The 26,941-nt window shown below is 42.1% G+C and overlaps 1 protein-coding gene across 2 annotated transcripts in view; it reads left to right on the top strand.

Annotated features, from left to right (window-relative positions):
* BRSK2 (BR serine/threonine kinase 2) overlaps positions 1-26,930 on the top strand; it is a 300,274-nt gene extending 273,344 nt beyond the window's left edge. Inside the window, exons 16-21 of one of the 2 annotated variants that reach the window (XM_057372174.1) lie at positions 2,477-2,600; positions 4,557-4,737; positions 5,384-5,473; positions 13,824-13,871; positions 24,887-24,951; positions 25,642-26,930. In XM_057372174.1, the coding sequence (XP_057228157.1) occupies positions 2,477-2,600; positions 4,557-4,737; positions 5,384-5,473; positions 13,824-13,871; positions 24,887-24,951; positions 25,642-26,100 (967 nt within the window). In that variant the 3' untranslated portion in view covers positions 26,101-26,930. Of the gene's footprint in view, positions 1-2,476; positions 2,601-4,556; positions 4,738-5,383; positions 5,474-13,823; positions 13,872-24,886 lie in introns of both variants that reach the window. The other variant, XM_057372175.1, reaches the window with a different exon arrangement.
* Positions 26,931-26,941: the final 11 nt, after the last annotated feature.

Raw genomic sequence — 26,941 nt, 5'->3', positions numbered from 1 at the left:
GGCCTGTTCCTTCAGTGAATGAGTACAGCCAGTTCGGCCACTTTTGGGGAGAACAGCCATTAYATGTGTGTTGTGTCTTGATTCTGCTCTTTACAGAAACAGGAGAGGCCACTGGCATMTATTCCAACTTATGTGACACCAGCAAAATTATTTTAGTGAATTGCAATGATTTACAAGCTGGATGCGTAGCCCAGGCTATCAGTGAACCTTCCAGACTCAGTATTACTGGTGATAACCTCACCGAGGAAAAGAGCCCAGATGGATTCTGGAGACTCCAGACCATGTTGAACAGGAAAAAAAATGCCCTGTGTTCTGGGCCCTCGTTACCTGTGCTTGTTAAGAGACCTATAAATGAAGGGCCAGCAAAACCATTAATGAAAATACAAAAATGAAAAGCTATATTTTAAGATGGCAGACCTGCAATTAAATAAGCCCACTTTTCCAGGTCCATGCTTCCACTGGGCCCCTGGAGTCCATACAGCCAACCCTGGCTGAGACGATGACACATCCAAGCCTAAGACAAGCGGCCGTTTTAGATGGATAACCAGGTTCTAATTTACTAATGAGCACAGACCCCTTCCATGCAGGGAGCTATTGCCCCAGCTCTCCAGGGGCTTGTGGAGTTGTTGTGTGTGAGAGACACATGAACTAATTAGAATGTAATTTTCTTTCACACTCTAACCCTGGCTCCTTAACGACCATTTAAATGAGAGGCCCTTTCTCTTTACTGCTCCCTATGCTAATCTCTGGCTCACTGGCTWAGTTACAGCTGCCTATGAATATTTTAGGGAGTGACATTTTTCCAGCCCACTTTAATTGAGTGGGGGGCACTGGTTTACCAAATTGCAAGTGAATCTTTCTGTACTCTTATTTTTGGTTGCTTGCAGTAAATGAAGTAAATCATTATTTGTCCAGCTGAGCAATCTTCCAGTTGTGGTCTTTCTATTGTGTGCATTAAATGGGCAGTGGGCYAACAGATGCATGATTCATGGAGCACTCTGGGATGGGGAATGAGTGCAAATTGCTGGACACTGCTGAGGTCAAGCTTTGTTCTTTATCCTGAAGGYCTAGACTTCAAATTAGTTTCATAGTTTGCTCCTCTCTCTCTTAGCCTCTGTGCTTCCTCTGCCTCACTTTGCTGCAGAAAGTGAGTCTACCAGCTCAYTCCAGCTGCCTTTGATTTGCTGGAAAATTGGTGTGTAGTAATYCCTTTTGCAGATGGCTCTCACCGTCTGGAGAGATTGTCTTTTTCCACTGAGTGGTGAATGTCCACCCTGTTGTTTGCCATACTGCAAACTGGATTTGGCATTATAAAGTGTGCTGTACGGGAAAGAAAAGGCAGTGTCTTGGTGGCAGGCCTTTTAATTTCTGAAGTTTTCATGCAGAATTCTTCCCTGCTAGAATATGGCTGATTCAAGTGAGATTTTCCTTGGGTTTAATTTGGTCCAGCAATTTTTTGGCTGTGTCTCATGGCTGACAGCTTCTTTTCTCCCATCCACCTCTCAGAGGTGCTACTTKCAGGTTCTGGTAGTGTCTCCCATTAACATTCATGTCCCTGCATTTTTCCYTTAGCCTGTTTAACTTAAAAGCTARTGTCAACRAAGTGCATTGAAATGGTTAAACAATAAGCAAAATCAAACATTTGCTTATACAGTCAGTGTGAAAAAACAGAGCRATTTCATTTTATGATGAAACCACCATCTGACGCTGGGAGAAACTATGAAGCTGGACTGCTGTCAGTGGAAAGCCTGAACTCTGTTTTGCATGGTGTTGATATCTCCTTTTTCAGTACTGGAAATTCGTTCCTTTGTAGGCCAACCAGAATTTGCACACTATATAGACACCCTGAATGGCACTAATGAACAGGACAGCCTTTGGCTGGGCCCTGCATAATAGTGGATTTCACTCTGATAGGCTGGAGCTCTGGTGAAATCTACAGCTTGCTTTGAAAAGCAAGAACTTATGATTGTACCATCAGCCCAACAGGACATCTTCAGAAAAGCATCTTTCCAAGTCCTGTAACAACAAAGCAGTTGAAATTGGGTGGGAAGGAACTTAAATCTTCATGTCTTCATGKTGCCAGTATCTGCATGTTGTCAAAAGAAATTGAGAGATCCCTGGAGAAAAAGCAGAAATGTGTCCCCTGATTTATATGTACTTTATATATGCAGTATTCATTGGTATATTGGCTCAGTCAGAAGAGTTACTGTTGCTCGTGGTTTTTCATTGTTGGTGACACATGCTGCCAGACTAAGGCTGTGTGGTCTGTCATTTCATTCGTTTTCACCAAGTGAAATGTTGCTATGTTCCCTGATACTAATTCCCACTAATTATTACTAATACCATCACATATTTTATCTGGCGTGTCATCAAAACTTTTTTGTGTGTTTTTAAATTTTTTTTCTAGCCAGGAGCATGTAGGAAATAWGAAGTAGTGCTCAATATTCTAAACTTCTCTTTCTTCTCATCACATCAGGCTTGCCAAAAAATCCTGGTTTGGTAACTTCATCAACTTGGAGAAAGAAGAACAGATTTTTGTGGTCATTAAGGACAAACCACTAAGTTCCATCAAGGCTGATATAGTCCACGCTTTCCTCTCGGTGAGTCACCCTGGCTGCCCTTRGAGGCATCGTTCACTGGTCATTCCAGGATTCCATGTGCCAAATGTAACTGGACAGAGGCTCTGCTCCTTCAAAAGCATCCTCTGTGGATTTAATTTACATGGCCTGCRTTGGACTGTGTGTGAATTACTGACTGTAGATAATGTTAGGTGAGGAAATATTTCAGCCTTCTTGGCAAGGCCTCCAGGTTGCCAGAGTTTGGAATAGCACGGCAGTGGAGCACACTGCTGGCACAGCATCAAGACAGTGATTTGCTGCTTTGTCAAATTAGCCTTACAGTCATCGGCTAGGCAGCAGATTGGGTCTCCCTTTGCTGGGTATGCCCTCCACCACTTCAGCCAGACAAAAACACTGTCTAACATCTGCATTTGTTACACTTCAGTGTTGTATGGCAGAAAGAAGGGTCATTTCTTATGGTGTCATTACACATGTTGCAACATCTTACAGTCTCAGTTGTTGCAGATGTGGTTTATACACAGTCTAAGAAAGCAGAGGGATATTGTCTTTTTTTTTTCTATGTGAAGTCTTTATTCTCATTATCTAGAGGTACCAGTTATAAAAAGTCAGCACAGSAAAGTTAATTTGAGAGATTTTTCAATTCAAGGTAGTCCACAACATAATTAGACTTTACTCAACAGAATTAAAGGAAGGGAATTTAATTTCTTTTATAGTTTGTTAAATTGATTTTTTTCACAAAATACTGAACTCCATTTTATTCTTTGTGATTCTGCRATGAACTTCTTCAAATAAATGAGCCATAACCCTTGTTACTGTACAAGCACACAAGGAGTGAACCCAGTATAGTGGTGGGCATCAGACACTGGTGTCCATCCCAGGTTTGTCATAAGCAGCCATGTTATTGTATCAATTTCATATATTTAGCTGTGCTTCTGGGGTTATATTGTGGTATAGTGTGCTCTACTATCTATACTGGTGATCCTGTGCACACCCCACATGTGTGGTTTAGATGTGATGTAGGATTTGTCTGCAAAACAACTGAATCATGTCTTACAGCAACTTCCAAACTTAAATGAATTGTCATGGCCTGCTAATTAAGCCCTTACAGTCAGCTTCTCAAAGAACTCACCTCTGTTTTTCCTCCTAAATTGGAGACGAGATTTCCAAGTAATTTGTTTGGKTTTTTTTTTTTTTTTAATCTTGTCCTTTATGAAGCAATAGATAGAATATGAGTATGTTGTTAAATTTTGGTGGAACTTGTGAAAGATAACTGCTTGAAAATTAGGAAGTTCTGAAATCCTACCATGGTCCTGAAGATGCGGATGTTGAATGATGTCACAAMGCCTCTCAGAGTTCTTTTACATATTGATAGGAACTGTGGTTTGGGTGAGTTATTTGCAGGCATGCTTTCCTTGTGAATATCCCAGGCACTTTAAGTGTCCTGATGTCTGTTTGGCATCATCACCAAGCAATTGAATGGAAAAGTCTTCAGGAGGTGTCCTGCTCAAAACAGCACCAGCTGTGAGATCAGCCCGTGCTACTTAGGTCCTTTTATGTCCAGTCTTCTATCTCACTGACTTCTGCCTGCTTCTTTGGTATCAGCTTTTATTAAGAAAGAGACATTTCTCAAAACTGGTAGATGAGTAGGAAATGAAAGACTGCGTATATGAAATTGAGCAACATGTGTATATTTATARATGTGTTGGGTATTCCACCAATATKCAACCCTTACGATTAGGTCATTCTGGTAAACAGCGGTGCATTCTTCGGTGGTGCCCAGCACCCCACACCCTTGATTCCACAAGAACACTATTCACTACAAATTCAAGACCAGAAGCAATCTAGCAAATGTTATTCATTCTAGAAATGTATGTTGTTATAAACAGAATTTTGCAAACTTTTTTCCCTTTATGCACTAAACTTATGTTTCTACTAGAACTTATGGTTCTACTATCTCCTTCTACCAACCTCTTTCAGATCCCAAGTCTCAGTCACAGTGTCATCTCACAGACAAGTTTCCGTGCAGAATATAAGTCCACAGGAGGTCCTGCTGTCTTCCAGAAGCCAGTGAAGTTCCAGGTGGACATAACATACACAGAAGGGGGAGAGGCGCAAAAGGAGAACGGGATCTATTCTGTCACTTTCACACTGTTATCAGGTAACCATGGCAAAGCTCTAAAATGGGTGCGAGCTGGCTTGGTCCTTGCTGATAATAGAGGCCTGCAAATTGCTCTGTCAGAGSATAAAATATAAATGGGGAGAGAATTAACTTCAGGGGAAAATTTATTCAAGGGCAAGGAGGACATCAGGAATAAAAATGGTGTTGGTAGTGATGGAAATGCAGGTAGGGAAAGAGATTCCCAAAGAGATGAAGTTGGCACTGCCATGATTAGYGCTAAAATGGCTGTTCCATGGAGCAGTTTTGGTGTAACTCATGGTCCTGTCTCCTTGTTTCACTCAAAAATCCCAGAGTCTCAGCTGGGCACTGTGAGGCCATGGTTTCTGCCTTCTGATCTGCACTCACCCTTTTCTGCTGGGTGGCCACATGCSCCCCACAGGGGATGCAACAACAAAACAGACCCCCCCCACCTTCTCTGTCCTTACAAAAGGAGCCTAAAAACCATTCCTGCTCCTGTTGAGTCCAGCACACCAGGAGAGCCCTTTGGCTGAAGGGCAGACACAGGCAGTACACCACTGGGGCCGAGACTGACGGGAAGATGGCTGTGATCCTTCCCCTGCAGCMTGGGTTGTGCGTGGACTTTCCCATTCCCTCACAGCCACTTGTGCCTCTTGTCTCCTGGCAGGTCCAAGCCGTCGCTTTAAGAGGGTAGTAGAAACCATTCAGGCACAGTTGTTAAGCACACATGACCAGCCTTCAGTGCAGCAGTTATCAGGTAAGTGGCTTCTACTGTCCAGCACCTTCAGCAGGGACAGGAAGGTGAAATACCTCCCACAGCAGGAGGCTGAGGGATCATCCCTCTGATTACAGCAAAAAACGAACTCCATTCAGACAGAGCAGTAACTCCCTGCACCCACCCTGCTCCTYCCTTTCTCATTCCCACTCCAGTGCTCCCAGTGCATTCCCCAATTGAACAGCTTCTGCCCCCTGCCCGMCCAAAGAGCCATTTGCCCACTTCTCCACCAAAAGCTGCATCATCAATAGATCTTTCAGAGTTTCTCCATCTCCAAAATCTCCCAGGACAGGGACATGCTCTAGAGGAKACCTGATTTCCAAACCCTTCAGGCATGCTTTAGAAACCTCCAGCTTCAGAGAGTCCCAGAACAAACCTGAGAGCTACTTTAAGCTTAGCCACTAACCTGTGGTTAGAAGATGGCTAATAGTTTCCAGTAGTGTGATCAAATTCTCAATACYGTGGTAGCACAAATTATATACTAAGATTCTGCAGAAGCTGTACTTTATCTGTTTGAAAAGTAAATTTCAATTCCTCGTGGTGGTAGAGAAAGCCTTACGTGTGTGACCCTGTGCAATGACATCAATCTGGATGTGCAGGCAGCCTGAATTGATAATACAGAAACTGGCTTCATCCCATCATTATGTAGCAAGTGTTCACTCTGAATACTGGAGTGGTTGTACACACCCACAAAAATCTCAGTGCTCTAAAAGGACAGAACAAAGAAGAGAGTGAAAGTTGAAAACTTAAGGCAGATAAGCTATTGGGAATGCATCAAGGAAGGAAAAATAGGGAAAAGCAGAAAGAATGTGCAGATACTGGGAATAAATAGGAGCAACGTGGACAGCAGAGGCTGCAGAAGAAGAGAGTGAGGCAGGAGGAGTGGGACATGAAAAGGAAGTAAATAAATATTATACTTTAGAGCCAAATTCTGTTCTTGACCCTTGTGTGAACAAGCCAAGACAGAAGTGGGGGAGTTAAGCTGGCATTGCATCATACACYTGAGTCCCAGATGTCCTTGGCTCATTGCACATACGAGTTACATCCTTCTGGTCTAACAGTGGGGCTTTAGCATCTGAAGATAAAATAATTCCATCTAGAAATGTGAATGCTTAGGACCTGGCAGAGAAACACACTCAGTTCGGTGTCCCCTTTGCTTTTAGATTCCAGCACTGCCTGACCTTCTGCATGCTGGAATGCAGGGGTGCCCAGCACATGGGTTATTCTSTTTGGAAACGGGGAAAAGGAGGACATACAGCTATGGTTGATTCAGGTTTTTGCTGTCTGAACTTTTGAAATGAAATCAAACTCAAGGAAGCAGTCAGAATTTTCTGCCAGCCCTTCCTTTTGGGAAACCCTGGGGCTAAGTGGGAGTGAGGGGAATTAGAAAAGCATCCTTTAAACATATTTCATATTACTCCGGATGTATGAACAATATTCAAGAATTCCTTATTTCTTAGGGAATGAACTGTACCCTTGCTTATGTGTGAGGAAAAAATGGTTTAAAAAGTTAATAACTTGATGATCTCTCTTAACTTCTTCACCCTAATATGTGCTAGCTACTGAGGCTSTGTAGAAATACTTAAACCCTCTTGCACACTTGTATGTGAAGCAGAATATCTCCCTAAGAAAGCCATATTATAGCAGAAATAACAACCATTAATCTGACCAAGACTCAGGGAAATGTTATGGGCATACTCTGCTGTGAGAAATGTATCTGACTTACAGTTTTACTCTGGTTCTGGATGTAAAAACCATATTATTTCTACTGCCTAAAGCTATATAAGAGCATATTGTTCTAGCAGGGCACCCCCAGCCTGACCTCTAATGCCAGAGTGGAACAGATAACTCCACATGGGACAAAACCAAAATATATGGTCTCTTGAAATTTAAAAATGAGAATTCCCTTGGCTGGGGATTTACCCAAGGAAGACAGCTCACGAGACAGGGTGCCAAACTGTATCACACCATCTGACTTGATCAGGARTATGCAAGTCTGTTGAAAATGAGAGAAGTCAACATAAAAATTTTAGGTTGGAGCAGCAGAAAAAGAGAAGAGAAGGGAAATAAAGGGATTGTTACCAAAAAAGAAACAACCTGTGCATCAAAGTAGGGKGGCCCAGTAGTTCACATCCCCAGCYAGTGAGAGTAAGAGGAAATAAAGGAGTGAAGGACAGCAGAGTTCACATTCAGCACCTTGCTTAGCTGGGTGTCTGTGGTCAGAAATGTGTACACAATCTTCCTAGAAATGGTCATGTGATTAATCAGCATTTCTCACTAGAAACAAGGCAAAGTCTTCTTTGTTTCTCTTTTCCTCCCACATTCCCAGCTCTGAGYACCGCATATGGATTATGGTGGTTGGGCTCCTGTTCAGGTTCATGGTTTGAGGACACAGTAGATAATCCACTGCTGCAACAGATTGAGCTCCCCTTCCCTTAAACTCTCCTCTGTGGCTCTGAGCGTGGTACTGTCTCTGAGCAGCAACCCTGCTAAAGCACTGGAGATACTCCTAGCTCCTTGTGCACAGACACATCCTATGTGTGGTTGTCTCTCCTSCCTTATAGTTCTGATGCTGTTACAGGTGGGATGATGAAAACAATCTGTTAAAGATGCATGCATGTAAAGGGAGCCCTGCAGAAGGGGAAGATTCAATGAACTCAGTATAAAGCAGAACAGCAAGGCCTAATGAACATATGGCAATGAGAGCCGTTCTCTCTCCTGCCCCTCTGATCTGCTGTGCAGCACCCCAGCCCCCTGAGCCGGTCTGCCTGGGTTTCAGAACACGTTTTCCTCTTTTTCATTCCTCCAGCTCACAACAGTGTTTGTAGATGTCATGTTGCCCATGCATCTCTGTGTGTGTGTGAGCCTTTTATGTACCTGATTTAGGCAGATGTGTTTCTATGTCTTGAGCACCTTATAATATCCCTTCCTCCATATATCACTTCATTCTCTTCCATTTTTCCTTTCTAAGACTGGCTGTGCGTATTTCTTCCGGCATACTCTGAAGCAGGAAAATAGATTCCCTTCATTACCCAAAAAAAAAAAAGTGTCAATAAATGAAATCTATTCCAAAAGTTGTTGTAATGCTTCTAAAATCCACTGTCTAGATGGACAAATTTAGAGCAACGTATCAGCTTTGTGTCCTAAAGTTTCAGGATCTCTGTGCCATAACTGCTGAGATGATACCAGGTCTATGACTCATGACTGGCATAGAACAAGTAGATAGGGTTTGATTGTTCATTTTTTCTTCCTAATGGAAGAAACTAGAGGCCATCATATGAAAGTGGAAGCCAACTACCAAAAAAGTCACTGGAAAGCATGTCTTCATGAAATCTAGAATTGGTGGAATTCCTTGATGTAGCAGGTTCTGAATGTGAGTAGCTTATTAATACTCATCTYCCCCTAAGTACTTCTTACTTACAGGGAGGCTGGATAATTCCCTGCACAAAAATCTTTATGGGATTGCTCAACAGAGAAACCACAGCAGGCTCAGGCACGGTGGTGAGTGGGGCAGTGGTAGGAGGAAGTGTTCTGAATGCTTGGCCTGCTCTTTCACTCTTACTTATCTGTGGGCTGCTGGTGGAGACAGAGCACCAGATCACAGATCACAGAATATTCTGAGCTGAAAGCGACCCACAAGGATCATCGAGTCTGACTCTCAAATGTTTTTGGCCTTTGATCTGAACCAGAATAGTTGTCCATATGTACTTTTTACTGGTATCACAAAAGCCATTACATCCAGCAAGGCCATGAAAGGACCCCTTTCAGATCAAGAGGGAGTCTCGCTGTCTGTGAGGGCAGTCAGCCTTGTCTCTTGTCCATGAATGGCTCCATCCAGGGCYCTTACACTTGGAATCTCTACTTAGGTAATCCTTGGGCAGACTGCCCTTTGCTGGGACAAAAGGATCTTTCTCCATGGAGGACAATATCTCAGATTTGTTCCTTTGTTTCAGCCCAGCACTCTTTCCATTAAATCATAATCTGTTTTTCTCTAATGGCTTTGCRCGAAAGAGTAATGGTAGCAGCTGTTGAATAGGGACATGCAAAAACCATCTGTGATCGTTCACAGGGTATCAATCTTTATTKCCTTAGTATTTTCTTGCTTATCTGAACTTTGGTTTTAAGTGTGGCGTGCTACTTATTCATATTTTTTTCTGATTTTCCCATGTTTTGGGCAATCAACAATACTGAAATAACCTTTATAACTTTTTTGTAAAAGGTTTTCTGTTTCCTTGTTATATTTATTGGCTTCATATCATACGTTAATCATTGACATCTCAAAGTTCAGAGCATCTTAGCGTTATTGCTGGAAGCCTTTCATGAGCATAAACAAATGTTTAGAGACCATATCCAACTTCAAAACTGGGCAGTGCAAATCCTTGCTCAAGCAAGGATTCAGTCTGTGAATTCCAGGTATTTTATGGYTCACAAGGGCTGTAGGCTTGCAAATTACTACCCCAAAAAATAGTAAGAAACCTACAATTTACAAATGTGTAAATTTTGTGAAAGACTTTATCATCAAGACAGGAAAGGGAGTAAGGAGCAAACGAAGTGCTTTGCAACGTAAACTTTCAGCTGCAAAATCAAAACAAGGACTGTGCAAATGCCAGTTTGGAATTGGATTGCAGGTCAGCTTYTCTGGGGTTCATTCAGGTCCCAAGTTTCTCTTGTTTCCTACGATCTTGCGTGAACCTTTATGTCTTGCCATTGTGTGGCAATTGCTGGGGTGATGAAATATCTGGGGTAATTACTTCATCTCGCTATTATAGTTCCACCTACAAAAATGTCCTGTAATGCCTGGTTGGATTGGCAGAGCACTGTGTTTTTGCCAAACAGCTTTAGTGTTATTTCTGAACAGCATTCATTAAATGAAATAGTTCCTGCTAGTCCTGAAAYAAAGCATGTAGAAAAAAGTCCAAGCTCTCCAGAGTTTTGGTAGGAAAACAGAGAATTTCAAATAAGCACAAAAACGCCAGGGAATTTCAATCTGCATGGTAACTGCCTTGGACAGAGGAGCTGGTGGCTCCCTTGATATCATCTCCCTTAATGGAATTGTTTACTGGGGACTGTGAGCATCTGGCAGGAGCTGCTCAGTGCTTTCTGGGATCCAGCCCTGGATTTGGAGATCTCAGAGGAGCAGCTGTTTGGGTGAGATTTCCTRGGCTGGGATGGGTCTCAGACGCAGAGATATTAGAAGCATCACAAACCAGGCAGCTTCCCTGGGAAATTTATGTAGGATAAAAACACAGAAATTAAATAATGAAGAAAATTGGGAAAGAAAATTCAACAGAGCACTAGTAATTTTYAATGGATTCAGAGCTTGTTTGGCCTTTTGAAGGGAGGTCTTATTTTAACGAAAGCATTTGGCATCTGTTAATGAACTGAACTGGGTGTCATTTATGAAAGAGTTGGTCAAATCCAAAGTGTGAGTGACTTCCAGCATTTCCTATAAAATAAAGAATTTCCTTATCATCAGAAGGATTGAGACTTGACACTGCCACTATGCTTTAATTAAAAAATTAAACAGGACACATTAAAAATGTAGTTACGTGACCCATCAATGCTTCTCAGTCAGTTAAAAGCCTTTGGATCCTGGCTTTATTCACTTCTTATAACACCTGGATCCCACAGTGACAGGATTATGGATTACTATCCATGTGCAGAAGCTGAGTGACAAGAATCTAAGACTTTCTAATTCAAATTAAAATTCTACATTAAAATGATRGAAAACTTTATCACACAGAATATTTACTAAAGCAGATGTTACAATATGAAGAAATGAAAGAAGTATTAAAGTCATTGTAAAAGARAAGCTGAAGACACAGTAACTATTGGTCTTTCAAGTGATGCAGTGTGAGCTACTGTTTGCTCATACTGGCTCTGCCTTAGGAATTGGGGAAAAACAATCTGATCAGGTGTTGGAAAGACACTACAAATACAAATAAATTCCTGTGCAATTCCTGGGACTAGCCCTGACAATATAGAGAATTCAAATTWTAGTTGTGCTTAAAAGTTTTAAGAAAAACAGATTAGAGGTTTTATTAATGTTCCTTTGATTTTTTCCATGGTCTTGTATTTAAAAAATTTTCTCTGTCCATCAAAACCAATTCTACAACATGCAAACTTACTTTTTTGGGAACAAAATTCAGTCCAGAGCCCAAGATATTATGCTGTCAAAAAGCTTCTGTTACAATCCTTTTTTTGTGTGTAGATCTGTCGGTTTGTATTCTAATAACACGTCTAATGTATGTAGACCTGTGACACAAAGGGCTTTAAAAACTAAAGAGAGCTGAGCTGACTGCAAATATTGGTWAAAAGGTAGTATTAACTTAAAGGGAGACAAGATTACTTTTTAACTTGTTAAAATGAAGAATGAAACAGAAATACCAATTTCAGGAGGATCTTAGTAACCAGCCATTTTACCTGCTCTGACATCACCCAAATACAACTTTCTTTGTTTCCAGAYTTCTTACTGTGTGGCCAGTCAGTCTGGATACACTTGAGGGGAAATTCCTGGTGTTGGAGGTGGGAGTCAGAAACAGTCTTCTGATCAKAGTTGAGATTTTCTTTGCTCCTATGTGTTTTTTCAAAGCTAAGTTCTGCTAATGGTTGTGTGAATGCTCTGAGCATTCTGTAGCACTACAGATCTGCATCACACTGCATTACAGCTAGGGGTYGGTGACAGGAACCACTAAAAGGCAGAAGACAACAAACTTCCCCAAGTTATTAAAGAAAAAAAAAAGGATACAGACCCATGAGTGTGACTTCCAGTCAGACTCAATCAGCAACTTTAGGTACTTCTCAGTCCTGCTGGGCATCTTCGGGGAGAAGTGTATTTTGGGAGCTTCATCTACCTTCACTCTGCCAGACCAGCTGAAGTATTTCAAAGRCAGGTAAATTCCTGGCCTCTCTGACACCTCTGTTATGTTGTTCCAGATTTTGAATGTTCTCTTCTTCTTCACCTCCATCTCTTTTTCCCTCCTCTTTCTCTCAATCTTGTGCCTTTCTGAGAGAACTTCCATTGGTATCATCTCCCACTGACCTCTGCCAGSCCACTTTTAGCCTCAGGGATGGAGAACATGTAAGCACTGCTTAGGTGCTTTGACCAGTGTGATTGAACCAAGCACCTGCCCTCTCTACTCCATGCTTTCCCAGATGATCTATGCAGCACAAGCCTGGCTGCATCAGAAAAGACACATAYTCATGCTTTTCTAGCGTGGGTTCAGCTCACCCAAGTATATCCAGCACCCTTTTGCCCTCTTATGAAATTACTTTTCTCAATATTTAAGAGGAGGAATGCTGAGAAATTATCTTTCCCTCTGTCCCGCAGACTTGTAGCAGATAGGGAGTAGTTTACAGCTTCCTGGCAATTARGGATTTTCAGCATATGTGTGATATTTTCAAGAAGCCTCTTTCTTGAATGCCCAAGTGTACAACAAGAACCCAGGCAAGAAATCTGAGACTGATCAGAGTACTTTAAACTGGTGGCCACCTGCTCAGCAGTGAGTGCTCCACATTGCCCAGGAACATGATGATTTAGATCCCAAATGCAAGAGAATCCTGGCTGACAGCAGCAGATCTGACTTGCCAGGAGGTTCCACATGGAAGTGTCCAGCTGGGCTGATCCTTTCTCTTTGAAAGCTGACATGTGGAACTTCTTCTGCTTGTTGCACCTGAGTAAGAAGCACACAGAGGCTGTGGCAATGGGAGCTATACACAAAGTGGACAGTAATGTCTTAGGACCAGATTCTGCCACCCTTTCCAGAAGTAGTTCTATGTGCCTGTGAATACTGACCTTGAAAGCCAGAGGACTAAGAGATTACACTTGAATGAGAGAGAGTTAGGTTGAAACTTCAGTATTATTCTTTGGGGTTTAAAGATGGGTTTGAGCTGTACAAGTAGCCTCATTCCATGTCCAATAGGACAGTGCTAGATTTCTTCCCTCTCTCCAGGTTTTTGATGTAGATAAATGAGCTGGCTGAACATTTCCTGGTTGTTGCAGGCTAACTTGCAAAGCTAGCCAGGTGAAACACTGTATTCAAGGCTTATAGTTTGCTGCTGTGGTGGCAGAGTATTTCCCACACCTCACAAATGATAAAGGGGTGAGTGGRGGCAGCAGTACTGAAGCAGCTCCACTCTCAGTCACAGGGCCAGGTTTGCACTGGCATGCAGTGGGTGGCAGAATTTGGCCTGGGTTGTGTAAACACCAAGATGTGTAAATGTTTCCTGCTTCAGATAATAATGTGCTAAGTTACTACTTTATGCACAGAGGTATGGAAACCTTTTTTTATGTTTTTCCCTCCYTCCCTCCTCTTTCCGTTCTATGATCCAGACACCACTAACTGTATGGAGTTGATGACTGGCAGACTTTCCAAATGTGGTAAGAACTTCCTTCCCTTCTGCCTTTTCACCTTCCCCAGCCCCTGCTGAGCAACATAATAATGCGCCGTCCTGTCCTGTCGCACCTCTTCCCCTTCCCTATCCCTGCTCTCCCACGCTCTTTTCGAGACTCCMCCCCGTAACAACCCACTATGTCTTTCACTCACCTGGAGGACACAAGCATATATCCCTYTTTCTGTTCCTCCCCATCCATGCACAGATGCACAGGCTTTCCCCTTCATAGCACAAATGTGTGGTGTTACACTTGAGATACCCCTCTCTCACTGTAACCCAGGCCASTGATTTTCTTTTTCTTTCCCGATTTTTTTCCTCTTTTCTTTACTTGCTGCTGTTGATTCATGATTCTTCAGTCCCTTTTCTGCAGTGAAGTTGAATGCTGCCCTGCTAGCTGCTGTCTCCCTTGGTTTCCTGCTATTTGTTGAGACAGGAATGCTGTTATTTAATCCCATTTTGCATCCACCCCCTTCTTCCCCAGATGTCCTTGGGGTATGATCCTTTTAAATTCTCCATAAGACACACTGCATATTATGTCAGATTCCTAGCTAGTACAAACTGTCATAGTTCCAGTCTGGACTTGGGGAAGGATGTTGTGTCTCTAGCTGGAGAAGGAGTGAACCTACTGAAGATTTGGAATTTTGCTAGGAATAAGAAGAAAAAGTTTTCTGCAAAACTTGCAGCTCAGCTTGCTTGGGGTTACATGAATTTTGGTTAACTTGTCCCTAGCCTTCCCTTCCCTCTGTGCACACATGGACYGTATTCTTTCTTTCATTACCTGTGCACCTACTCACTCCTCCAAATACAGTAGTGGAAATATCCAGATACTATGAGTGATGTTGTCTTATTATTCATATTATTATTCATGTCTTGTACAGAAAGATTCTGTGTGAGAGAACTCTGTTCTCTTTCAATTTCCATCCTGATATCTAGGTTGAATTCAGATATCTCTGTGAAAGGGAAGACAAGATGTTGGGGAAGGGTTCACTGAGCTGGTGCTGCTCTCCAGCTGGACCTGCAGCTCCTGCGCCATCTCTTYGTAAACTGAAGAAAATTGTTCTGAAGTTGTTCTGGAGTCTGTAACCATAAAGGGGAGTTGTCATGGGGGAGATAATATTAGGTTTATGCCTGTGGGACTGAGGTAGAATTTGGCCTGTTTCCTGTGTTTCCAATTRTCTATTTCCCTTAAGTTCAACTTTGCTGGTGGGAGTTTTTACTTTGCTCCTAAAGGACCATTGGTTTCTTATCATTTGAGCTCATTTGATTTCTTAGGTGACTTTTCTRATCTCATCATGAAGACTCATTTCAGACCTTCAGCTTCTTGAAGGCATCAGACAGCAAATCCCTCTTCTTCTTCAAGACTTTCTTGCCTGGATTCATCATTCACATCATACAAAAATACTGAAATGCTCATTTTGCTGATTGCTTGCAATTTAATTGAGCTAACCAGCCAGTACCCTGCATTTTCTAGATAGAGAGCATCATTGCTCAGTCACAGTTCGTGCAGGCCCTCCAGCTGTCACCATGTCAGCAGCAATCCAACAARGCACATAGAGGACAAGGTGAAGGCCAACAGGCAGACTGTTTTGTGGCACCTACAGCACCGACAGAASACACTCAGAGAAAGGGAGAGAGAGAGAGGAGACAGGATGGCCTATAGGGGTTTAATGGAGCTGCTTCCTTTAAATCACATTCCTGTTGGTGAGCTCACAAGCAACCTAAGTGGTGACTGCACCATGCTGAATTCCACTCTCCCGTATGAGTGGAGAGCTGTTTCATGTGCTGGAGYTCACCCATGCTTTAGACAGGGGAGAGAAAGGGAATGATGTGAGCATTTAGCCTATTTTTGGCAAACCATCCTCTGTGTTGACACAGTGTTCATCTAGTAATAGCAAATAGTGTGAAAAACTGTATTCTCTGGGGGTTTGGACCTCATCATTGTTCTGTATTCTGAGTGAGCACAGGAGGTCATTCTTTCAAAAAGAGTTAACACKGGAGCAGGAAGAGCTAATCAAGTGCCTTATGCCTGGCTCAGCTATGTGAAAGCTCTGGTGGGAATGAGAAACATGTTTTCACCCACTATAAACCATTGAATGTTGTAATTAACAGCAAGGCAAATTTGTTTAGTCCTTTAAATGTTATCTTCTGCTAGCAGTGGTCATCAGTCTGAAAAGTGATGTTGCATGCAGCCACTGGCATTGAGGAACAAGTTAATGTCGRACAGCTGAGGTTTGTCATAGGACCTGCCAATATCCAAATGACACAACTGCTTCTGTCAACCCGACCTGTGCAAACTAAAAAACTGCTGCCAACTTGTAGTATTTCACAATAGAAGAAAATAATTTGGCTCATAACAAATCAAAATGCATGTTGGGGTGAAATATTTTATGTTCCCACCTATCTCAGCAGGGGAATGGGCATTGCTTTTGTCAGAAAGACTAAACTGGTTTCCATGAAATCTGTTCATAAGATGACATTTACCTTGTAAAAATTAAAATATTTGCATATAAAATGCAGATATAACGTGAAAAATGTCTACAGGAGTAATACTTGAGCTGATCTGTTCCTGTGTGTATTCCAAGTCATAYCAGTTTAGTGACAAATAAGCTTTATCACTTTATGTGCTGCCATTAAGCCTTATAAAATCAGTACAGCTGTAAAAGAACAAGCTGGATTCTGTTTCTTTTGAAGCAGGATTGAGAGAACTGTTTATTACCATCTAATCTGGTATTTATGTCTATCTCACTGAAGAATAGATTATATAATTAAGGTTCTAATAGGTTCTGCAGAGCCTTTACAKTAAAAATAAAACCCAAGGTAATTTATAAACTGAAAAGCCCTCCAATTTCAACCACAAAGCTGGGAATTAGAAAGCAAGTATCATATATGGAACACATTGTATATGGAGCCGTTGATACACACTACACAGAAGCCCACAGTGCCTTTTCAGTAGWCGTCGGTCAGGAAACAGTCTCTCTTCACAAACTTTAGTAACTTCAAGTCTTTGATGTGGTGAGCTGAGAATTTCTTTGGGTGGTTGGCTCCCTAGTAAAGCTGGAGTAGAAGGGCTAGTGTAGACTTTGATAGATTCCCTTCCCAGYCATTCCCAGTTTTTAGTAGTCCTTAGTATGTTTAGCCAAAGTGCTGGCTGCTACAGGAAGCTCTGAAAAGCCTTCCTTATCCTCCACTTTACCTTGTGAGGTATCCCAGGAAGACTGTAAACTTCCCAGTCTCCACACTGCCACTATCTCAGGATGAATTTTAGTCCTAAGTAAGGCAGTCTTCGCTTGTTGTTCTCCATCTCTGATGATTCTTTGTGAAGTCTTCAGTTACATCAGTGGCACTTCCATGAAAAGAGGATGATGATAGGAGGAGGAGAAAGTTAGTATGTATAAGTAGTGCAGCTCCAGTCAGATCATGCTGTTGAGTTAGGCACTGCACAACCCTACATTCCTGCAAAATCTGKGACCATAACCAGTGCAGGCTGGAAAGAAGACCTTGTGGTTACTTTTAAATATTTATCTTGTGTTGCTGCTTACAATTCAAAACCTTGATTCCTGGCACCAGAGTTAAACAAAAAGCTTTTTGGTTCCTCGCACATACCAGTGGCTTTCACCAAAATGATGTAATGAAACCAGAAGCATAGCAAATCCACTTTCCTATCTCTCCAATGTGTCTCTCTCAGATTTTTTGTTTCCAGTGTTTACAACTTGACATTTTTGATCTTGCTGGCCATGGCCAGTCATCCCCTGCACACAGAKACCTGCACTGCAGTAAAGGCTTCTCTTTATAGCTCCCTGCAATCACAGTCTCATTCATACAGACACAAACCCATGTCAGCAGCATCCCAATTTACTTGAGAAGTTAGGAAACATTTTGTAGTTTCAAAATGGTTAGATCACATTTAGGTTGCAATTGCAGCCTGTCACTTTGTGAGTGCTAATTTAGAGTGGTTTTGTTTTTAGTAACAGCAGCAAATACCTGGACTTGGTGCTCTTGGAATTGGTTCTGAAGCCATATTGGCATTAATTAGAGTAATCCTGCTTCTCACAAAGTAGCTRTTTSATGGAAGAGGAGGTTGGTGATTTGYATTCAAAAAGTTGTAGCTGATGGCAGAAATACTGGTGCTGAAATGTGCAGAAAAAAGCATGGGCTGCCCTCCCAGCTGAAGGGCTCTTCTCAGCACTGTCACACCACAAGGTGGTCAGACCAATGGGGTTTTATTAAYTTTTCTGAAGAATGTGCTGGCTGCTGGTCTTTCTGAGCATGGCRGACTCTCCAGTTTAATTTGTGCCCCAGCTGAGAGACAAAAGGAAGAAGACCCAGCTGAGAGGTCACATATTCATTCATAATGGGTGGATCTCAATAAGTAAAATAAGTCAGATGTTCTGAAGAGCTCAAGCCAGGTTTACCAGTTATCCCTTCCCCTTCTGCCAGTATTCTTTGCTGTCCAAAAGAATGGCTGACTCCCTACATACTATAGTTGTATATTTTCAGTCYGGTGTTGTGTTGGGGAGACATTTCTTTTCCAATTCATGCCTCATGGTTTTGCACTATAAAAGAAGGTAGCCCCAAAAAAAGGCAACTTGGCACTAAAAATTAATCCAAATATATTGAACTATGTGATTCATGTCATTTGATTCATATTTTGACAGCTAAGGTTAGATTTTTACTATCCAATGAAAGATCTTTTCCTCTTTCTCTGTAAAAATACCTAATACAGACAACACAGATATTTCACTCTTAATTAAGATCACAGTGCTTTATTTATGATAGCCAGGGTTTCAGGAAGCTGCATGGAAATACTTGCTTCCTGTACTTAGCTGAGTTTGAGATGGCCTTCCCAGAAGATTAAATAATATTTTGAAGTGATTATTCAGTGGAAATGAGGGAGCAGCATTTCACCAGTATGCACAGGTCATCTTCCTCCTTAGGAACAGGTCAAAGGACTTGAAACCCATAACATAATATGTAAACATCCATCTGGCAGGAAAGACCAAAACTGTATTAAGTGCCTGTACACTTCTGTCATTTTTATAGACAAAAAAGATTGGAATAAAGCTGCAGAAATCTCTAAGAGAATGAATGGGTAGTAACAATGCTATCATCTGCTGTGGCTTTACAGGCATGGGTCATCAGTCTCCCCTCTCAGCACACACTTGTACAGGCACATCTTTATGAATGGACAGGCAAAGAGAAAAAATTCTTGGACTTAGACCTTTACCATCTAAATTGCCAGAACAGCRTGACTCTACAAGAGGATCTGGCATCTCTTAATCCCACCACTATCCTTGCCTGCTCTTTCAGTGCCACCAGCTGTCCAAATGAATGTATGATTCCCTCCTCKCCATCATYATGTCTCCTCTTTTGAATGTTGTAWGGYGGTGCTAGATTGGCCAGAGCTTTTCATCAGTAACAGACACATTTGGTTTCTGATTCCTTCCTCATGCCTTTGGCTCTGCAGGAGTAGCAGCAGGGAAACCCTTACAGGGCTTTGCTGCCTGTGTTCACCGTTCCCTAACTCATCACCCAAGAACTATCTATCTCAGTAATACTGTCTGTGAGGAGAGGCTGAACTGSATCTCAGCTTCTCTATGTGTTTGTGAGAGTAAGAGAAAAAAATGTGCAAGGTAGAGGCAGAATGGCCATCTGGATGCTTCTGGCTAGACACAAATATTGGGCCACCCTCCTGCAGAGGAGATGGGATGTTTTGGGGGAGTGAGAAAAAGAATGGGTTACTGAGCTTTTAAATGTCAGTTTGGTTGTTCAAGTCTGCCCAGATGAGTAGCAATTGGAGGTTCCCTCCTGCGGTGGCATGGATACCTGTGCCAATGCYGTGTGATCACTTGAGTAGCTCCTCAGTTCTGCAGTAGTTCTGCAGATTGTTCTTGCAAGCACTGTTTTTTAGGCGTTTTTTACTGGCAGAGTCTAGGACTCTGGAAAGTAAGTCACCTTTCCCAGTTGCAATTCAGGTTTCCTACCAAGAAGCAGGAGCTGTTCCATGGACTGTCAGTAGTTAGTGAGCTGGGTGAGGCATCTGTCGTATTTGGATTTGCACAGTGCCTAGGCTGGGGCCTCTTCAGTCTGGAGGGACATTCCTACATGATACCACAACTAAACAAAGAGGAATGGGCCACTTTATCTTTCTGTCATCCCTTTCACTGCATATACTCTTGGAGTGAGTTCTGTATTTTAAGTCATTTGTTTTTGAAAGACAGAAGGGACTTTTCCAAGAGAAACCAAGCAAACAGACAAAAAAAATGCCTCATCTTAACAAAGAGGGCTAGAACTCCATGAAAGTATCAAAATGGATTTGAAAGGAAATGGATTATCACCCATTAAGAGAGTGTTTCAATGCTTTATGTGAAAAGAGTTGTTTTTTTGTTACATGGTTCACTGAAACCACAGCTGSTATCAAAACACAGAGCAACCTAGGGATGAAAAAGACAAGGGTAAAGAGTAAGGAATGAGTATAGGAAGAAAACCTCARCAGCAGAGRCAGGCAGAAGACAATCAGGAAGGAYATGAAAGCAACGAGGGAAGAAATAAGGGAAGTCAGGTTGACAAAAGGTGTCTGTTCCCAGTGGAGACCTGTGTTTTCCAATTTACTTTCTCCCAAAGCCCAAGATAAATACACAGAAACCCAAAATATATGAGTCTGTACAGAAAGAAAAGGCAGAAGATAATCCCACAGATGGCATATTTGTTTTGTGCAACTTCTCAGCACCACAAGGATTAGTGCATTAACAATACATAGACTTCAGAGAGATGGTTTCACAGGAGAAGGAAGTACCTCAAGTTTGCTTCTGTGAAATCAGTGGAATGTTSCTGTTTGCTTCAATGAAAAGAGGGTCAAGTTCTTATCTGACTGTCTTTAAAATGTCACAAAATAGCAGGCTCTAATCAGTAAGTGAAGCCTCCAGGCTTGTCCTGAAGTTACTTGTTCACCACCTCTTCTTATGTTCTGTGGAGGACTCTGAGGGTCTTTACAAGGTCAGAGCAGGGTCTTTGCAAAGGACATCCTTTCCAGGTGTCACCTGCTGTGCCTGGAGTGATTCACCTCATTTTCTCCTTCCTCTCTTCCCTGAGTGCTCCAGTTCCACTTGGCTTCTCAAAGTGGTGGCACCACTGGGGCTAAGTCAGTGACAGAGAGGCTTCCTAAAAGCAGCAAAGTACTGGGAACTGTGAGGATTGATACAAACTGCCTGCCCAGCTTCCTTCTATATTTCTGTCTCTAGCCTAGTTTCTTCCTTTTAGTGCTTGTATTCAAATCCATTGTTTTGACTTCTTTCATGATGCTTGGCAATGACAGTGCTGCACACTGGTGCCACAAACTAGTTCCTTCTCCATAAATATATTTCTCTCATCATCCCTTCAATACATGACCCTTTCATAAGCTTCGGTGCTTGTTTTCAAACCCATTCCCCTTCCCCATCTTGCAGCAAACAGCTCCTTGTTCTAACTCAAAACTGCACATATCCATCTCCTCCTAACAGACATAAACCTAATGCTCTGAGCCTCCCCTCCTGCCTCTGATCCTTCTCTCGGTTTCTCACCCTTGTTACCCTTTACACCTTCTTTGCTCTGTGTTGATGAACATTTGCTCTCAAGGCGAAAGAAGACCTTAGTCTGTGCATGGAACACGAGGGATGTTCTGAAGAATTTGAGCCAAACCTTCATCCCTGTCYAGAGGAAATGGGATGTCATCTCACTTTTTGAAATAAGAAAGGCAGCTTTTTTGAGACCCCCTGATGGACTTACAGATGTAAGAGCCTGTGACACAATTTGCACTGAATGCTAGGCATGGAAGATTGCTGAAAAACCTATTCTAATCCATCATCACCTGCATTTTCAAGTCTTATTTTACTGGATTTATAACCTCAAAGGGAGCTGAGAACTAACAGGAGCAACACCCTGCACCGTGTTCGTGCTTCCAGCATAGCTGATCCATTCTTGTGTATCTCCAGAGAAAAAGTGTGAGGACTCCTTGTCCATCCAAAGAGCAGTGTGAACATCAGCCCAGAATCAGTTTTTTCTGGACTGCCAGGACAGGAGAGCATTATTACACTATTTGATTACAAGTACAAAAGGCGAAGGAAGGAAAGGGTTAGTGAAATGGCCTATTTTAGTTTTCAGTAGCTCTCAAAACMTCCCTAAGGATTTTCTTACCTCCCATTAAAATTTTAACTGAAAATGCTGATTGTAAGGAATCCAGTAGTGATACAGGCAAAGAAAAGCAGACTGTTAAATACTTTTGCTGCAATAAATCTCCAGGCACTTGAAAACCGGTAGGGCATGGGGAGGAGAAAGGGTGGATGAAACATGGGCTGCATATTTTAGTAGGATGACTAAAAATCCTACTATCAGGATCCGCAAATGCAAGATGTATCATTTCTAAAGTGTTTTATTGCTCCATTCTTGCAAGTTGTACTTTTGTCACTGTTCCTGTCTAACRAAAACAAAAAACTTCTCCAATTCCTGCAGAGCCCTGCTTACTCTGCCCTCATCTTTTCCTCTAAGCTTGTTAAATAAACTGCTCAGCTGAATAACTAGAGATATTCCGCTACTCTTTTTTTCCAACCTAGCAGTCTTTTCCTCTCCAGCATTTTTTTCAGTGCTCTTTTTCATTCTCTCTGCTGACTCCATTTGCTTAAGAAGATGAGGGGTCCAAAGCCACCYGAGAACCAGATCTGCCCACATTCCTGCATTCAAGGCTGAGTGTTTACTTTCTTTTTTCTCTTTACATTGAAAAATGATATCCACATAAAAGAAGTAGAAATGAGACTGAGCAGATGAAAATGAGTCTGCGCAGAGTGTGTACCCACAAACCTAAAACAGTTTTAGGGCGGAGGAAATCTCTGATGTAGAAGTCATAGATGTTGAACAGGTATCCCCTTTCCCAAGTATCTGTGTGCATGTGGGAGGGAGCAGGTGGAGCTCAAGGAGGTCTGACCCCAAAGTGGSTGAGATTAGTGATAGCTTTTCTCTTCGTAGCCAGAAACTGAGATATGTGCCTGGATGGTTGGTTGTGCCCATCATTAAGGCTTCAGTCAGTTGGGGAATTATGCCCTTCCMGAAAGTCACAGCCTGTTGCTTTTGGCTTTAGTGTAACTGAGTTATGGACAGAACCAGGGCAAGCAAAACATTAACCACGAAGCAGCAGATACAGGAAGACAAGGAGTGAATTAGATTAGTACGATTATGTATTTGCCAGCCATTTGATTTTTCTCAATGCCTGCTAACAAGCAGAGGAAAGCAGCAGCTACCTAGTTAGCATGGGCAGGAAAACAGAGTAACACATTCAGTTTTGCAGAGAACAAATACTATGTGTTTGCTCTTTCCCTGTGTGAGAAGTTGATGTCTGTCTAGCATTTTGCTTTAGAGARTAAGAAAGTACTCAACAAGCTCTTCAGTGGAATTGCTGTGCACAGAAAGTACTTGGCTGCTGTAGTTACTGGGTTGCTTMTGTTTGGAATGAAAGTGAAGGGAAATACAGAATTACCAGGCCAYCAGTGTGCAGCAGTCTCTGCTATGAGGAAGCCCCCTGCTCCTGAGAGAATGTTCCCATCTTGGGGATGAAAGGTTYCTCTCTTCACAGTATTCTATCTCGTTGGAGCCCGTTTCCTTCCAGGAGCTAGAAATTATTTGAATTGGATAAAATGTTAGAGCCAACAGTCCCAATATTGAGAAAACCTTCATGGGGTTTTAATGATCATGAACAGGCATCACTTCCATGGTGTACATCAGATAAAAAACACCTTCAATATCCACATTCAAGGAGTTTGGTGTGACTCCTCCTATGTTCGATGAAGATTAATCCCCCAATCCAAGAAAATGAAAAGGGACTAGAAATTCCCCAAAAGGCTACATTTCCACAAGTAGCWGATCCCTGTCCCTTGGTAGCACCTCAGAGCCTTTTCTCAGGTATGGCCTTCCACATAATCCTCTAACACATAGATTAAGAGCATATAACCCTGTTGCCTGGAGTTCCAAATGGCATGAAAGGTTGTTTCCATGCGCCAGTCCTTGTTAACACTGCAGCCTGATCTAGGGGCTGTCTTAAACAGATGCCTGTTCCAGTCACACACAACTGTACCTCCCTCTCTGGCTCCTAACTGCATTGGAATGCATGTCAGTGCCATGGAGTCTGTGTTGGAAAGAGCATGAATTCAGGACAATGAGGTAGTAGGTCTTGACCGTGCCAGGTCCCAGAAATAGGCAGATGCATAATMGCCTTCTTCCACATTCCACATCTTCATTTCCGGGCACCTGTTGTAGRGAGCATCTGAAGGTGCTTAGAAGTCTGTACAGGTACAGACCACAGACCAACRTGCAGATGGCAACACTCAGCCATTGCTCATTTTCCAAATGCTATTTCCCTTGAACCCTCAGGTGCTTCAGGCTTAGTCATGATAAGTTGGCAAGGACATACTCAGAACGAAATAAAATGCAAGCAAGAAAAGTCTAATGCCTGGTGTAGACAGAGAGTTTAGCAAGGCTGCAAAGCAAAGCACTGATGGGCAGCCACATGCAAATATCCCATGTTTGTAACATCAGCAGTGGGATGTGATTTGCCTGTGTCCAGCATTACATTCACTGACATTTCCGTGTGGAGTGACCAAGTGAATCCTAGTAATGGACTGACCTATTTCAGTCACATGGTACTGTGTCCTCCTGCTAGGTGAGACACCAATGCATCCCCACTCAGGTAAAAAACTAGGACCTTCCCCCTAGGTGCTTTAAGCTCCCAGGCTATTTATTTCTGTAGGTGTCCCATCCTAAACACTCTTCCTCTTCCTGCTCATTGTCTTCATCCCCCACACACCCCCACGCACATGGCTCTGGATCTCCTCATCATGTTCTTCTCGTTAAAAACCCCATTGTTCATTTGTTTGTTTGTTCTCTCTCTTTCTCTCCTCTTTTTCTCTCTCTTTCCCTCTCGTTTTTTTTTTTCCTTCTTTCTTTCTTTCTTTTTTTGTCTCCTCTGTTTTGTGTACCCAGGCAGCCCATTGAGTAACTTCTTTGACGTAATTAAACAACTTTTTTCAGACGAGAAGAACGGGCAGGTGAGCCATCCCCCCGGCACGCCAACCAAGCATAGCGCAAACAGCAAGCGGAGCGATTCCGGTTCTAATGACTATGGGTCTAGAGGAGACAATAAGTACCCTGCTGGCAAAGACAAGGCAAAGATGGTCTCATCAGTCGGCCTACAAGACCAACCTTAAATAAACACATAAAAAATTAAATAACTTAGAGAAAAAAAAAACAGAAAACAAAAAACAAAACAAAACAAAAAGAAAAAAAGCAAGAAAGAATGAAAGAATATTCCTTAGCAAGCTAGCCTCTAAACTAGAAGGATGTATATACCTTGCCACAACAGTACAAAACTGTCTATAGACAAATTTTGTATGAAGGAATGACTGTATATATATACATATATATATTTATATATGATATATAATATATATCTCAGAAACAAACACAAAAAACAAACGAATGAAAGGATGAAAAGAAAAGAAAGAAAAGAAAAGGTAGCACAGATGACAAACCCAGTTCACCAGATCTTGGGTTGTGGTTTTTTTCAATTGTTTTTTTTTTCTCCCTTTTTTTGAATGTTTTGCTTTTTTTCTCCTTCCTGATTTTTTGGGTTTTTTCTTTTTTTTCTTTTTTTTTGGTTTTCTTTTGTTTTGTTTCTTGTTCTGTTCATGCTCTCTCTGTGTTTCTGACGACACCACTTGTTTCCGCTCTGCTACCAGGAATTATCCCGAAAAGTTAACATGTCAGCCACGGCTTCACCTTCTGTGCTCTGCGGACACTTGTTGACGGAAGGCAACCGATGTAGACTGTCCAAGGACCAGTCCTGTTTGAGGTTCCCAGCCTCCCCTCTCCCTACAGGAAGTGGGCTTCTCCCCCACTTCTCCCCAAACACCTCCCCAATGCACGCCTGGTTTTTTTTCTCCCCTCTCTTTTTCTTTTTTGGTGCTCCACAAGAGAGATCTGCTCAGTTATGGGATTGCAGAGTCTGGGCTCAAAGGAGGTTGCAAATTGTTGGAGTGAATTATTTACCCTTGGCARCTTCTGTCCGCGCAGGTGAACGCAGCCCGGAGAGGGAGGGTGTGGGGAAGGAGACGGGTGTAGCGGGAGCTCAGTGTTCCATGAATCCAGAGCGCATTCTCATCAGAAACCAGCCACGAGCAACTCAAACTAAGCGTTGAACCAAGACAATATTGGGGAGCTTCATCACGGGATTTTCTTATCTTTTTTTTTTTTTTCTTCTCCCCACCACCTTTTCCTTTTCTTTTGCCCCCTTTTTTTGTATATACATGTATATATGTGTGTATATTTATGTATAAATATACATACGTACATACATATATATATACACAAACTAATTGKTTTTTTTATACTGTATCATTTTGCTTTTTAACCTGCTGGAAGGGGAAAGGAGTAAACATAGGAGGGAGAGGGGGTTCAATGAATAAACACATACAAACAAAACATTAAAACTTAGGGAAAAGGCAACTTCTGGTAGCAAAGAAGAGGGACAAGACTCTGCCAAGGACTGTCTCTCCCGTCACCAGGCACAGTTGCTGCTGCTGCTGCTCCTCCTTCAACACCTTCCTCCCCACTTGTCAACTCCCTGCCACTGTGCCACCGTGCTGGGACCTTCTTCAACCAGCTGGATCCTCCACCACACCCTGCATTTAGAGGCAATTGTTGTGTTGTTAGTGCTGCATTGATATCAGTATTATTATTTCTTTTAAGTTACCAGTTTCATTTGTTGGCTTGGGTGATTTTTTTCTTAAAAAAAAAGGAAAAAAAGAAAAAAAAAGAGAAAAAAAAAGAAGATGAAGAGGAGGAAGAAAAGAGACTTATATTGGGTTTTATTTCCTCTGTGTGTATGTGTGTGTGTGTGTGCAAAATCACTGGCACTTAGTTCATCAGAGCAAGAYAAGGTGGAGTCAGGGCAATGGGAGACTTAATCACGAAGCTACTGTAAACTTTAAAATTTACTGCAAGATATTTTTATAAAGTTTTTGTTTTGTTTTTGGTTTT

Source organism: Malurus melanocephalus, unplaced genomic scaffold (assembly GCF_030028575.1).
Source record: "Malurus melanocephalus ecotype Western Australia unplaced genomic scaffold, MMel_1.1 scaffold_165, whole genome shotgun sequence".
Classification (NCBI taxonomy): Eukaryota; Metazoa; Chordata; class Aves; order Passeriformes; family Maluridae; genus Malurus; species Malurus melanocephalus.
This window is presented reverse-complemented; position numbering and strand designations above follow the sequence as displayed.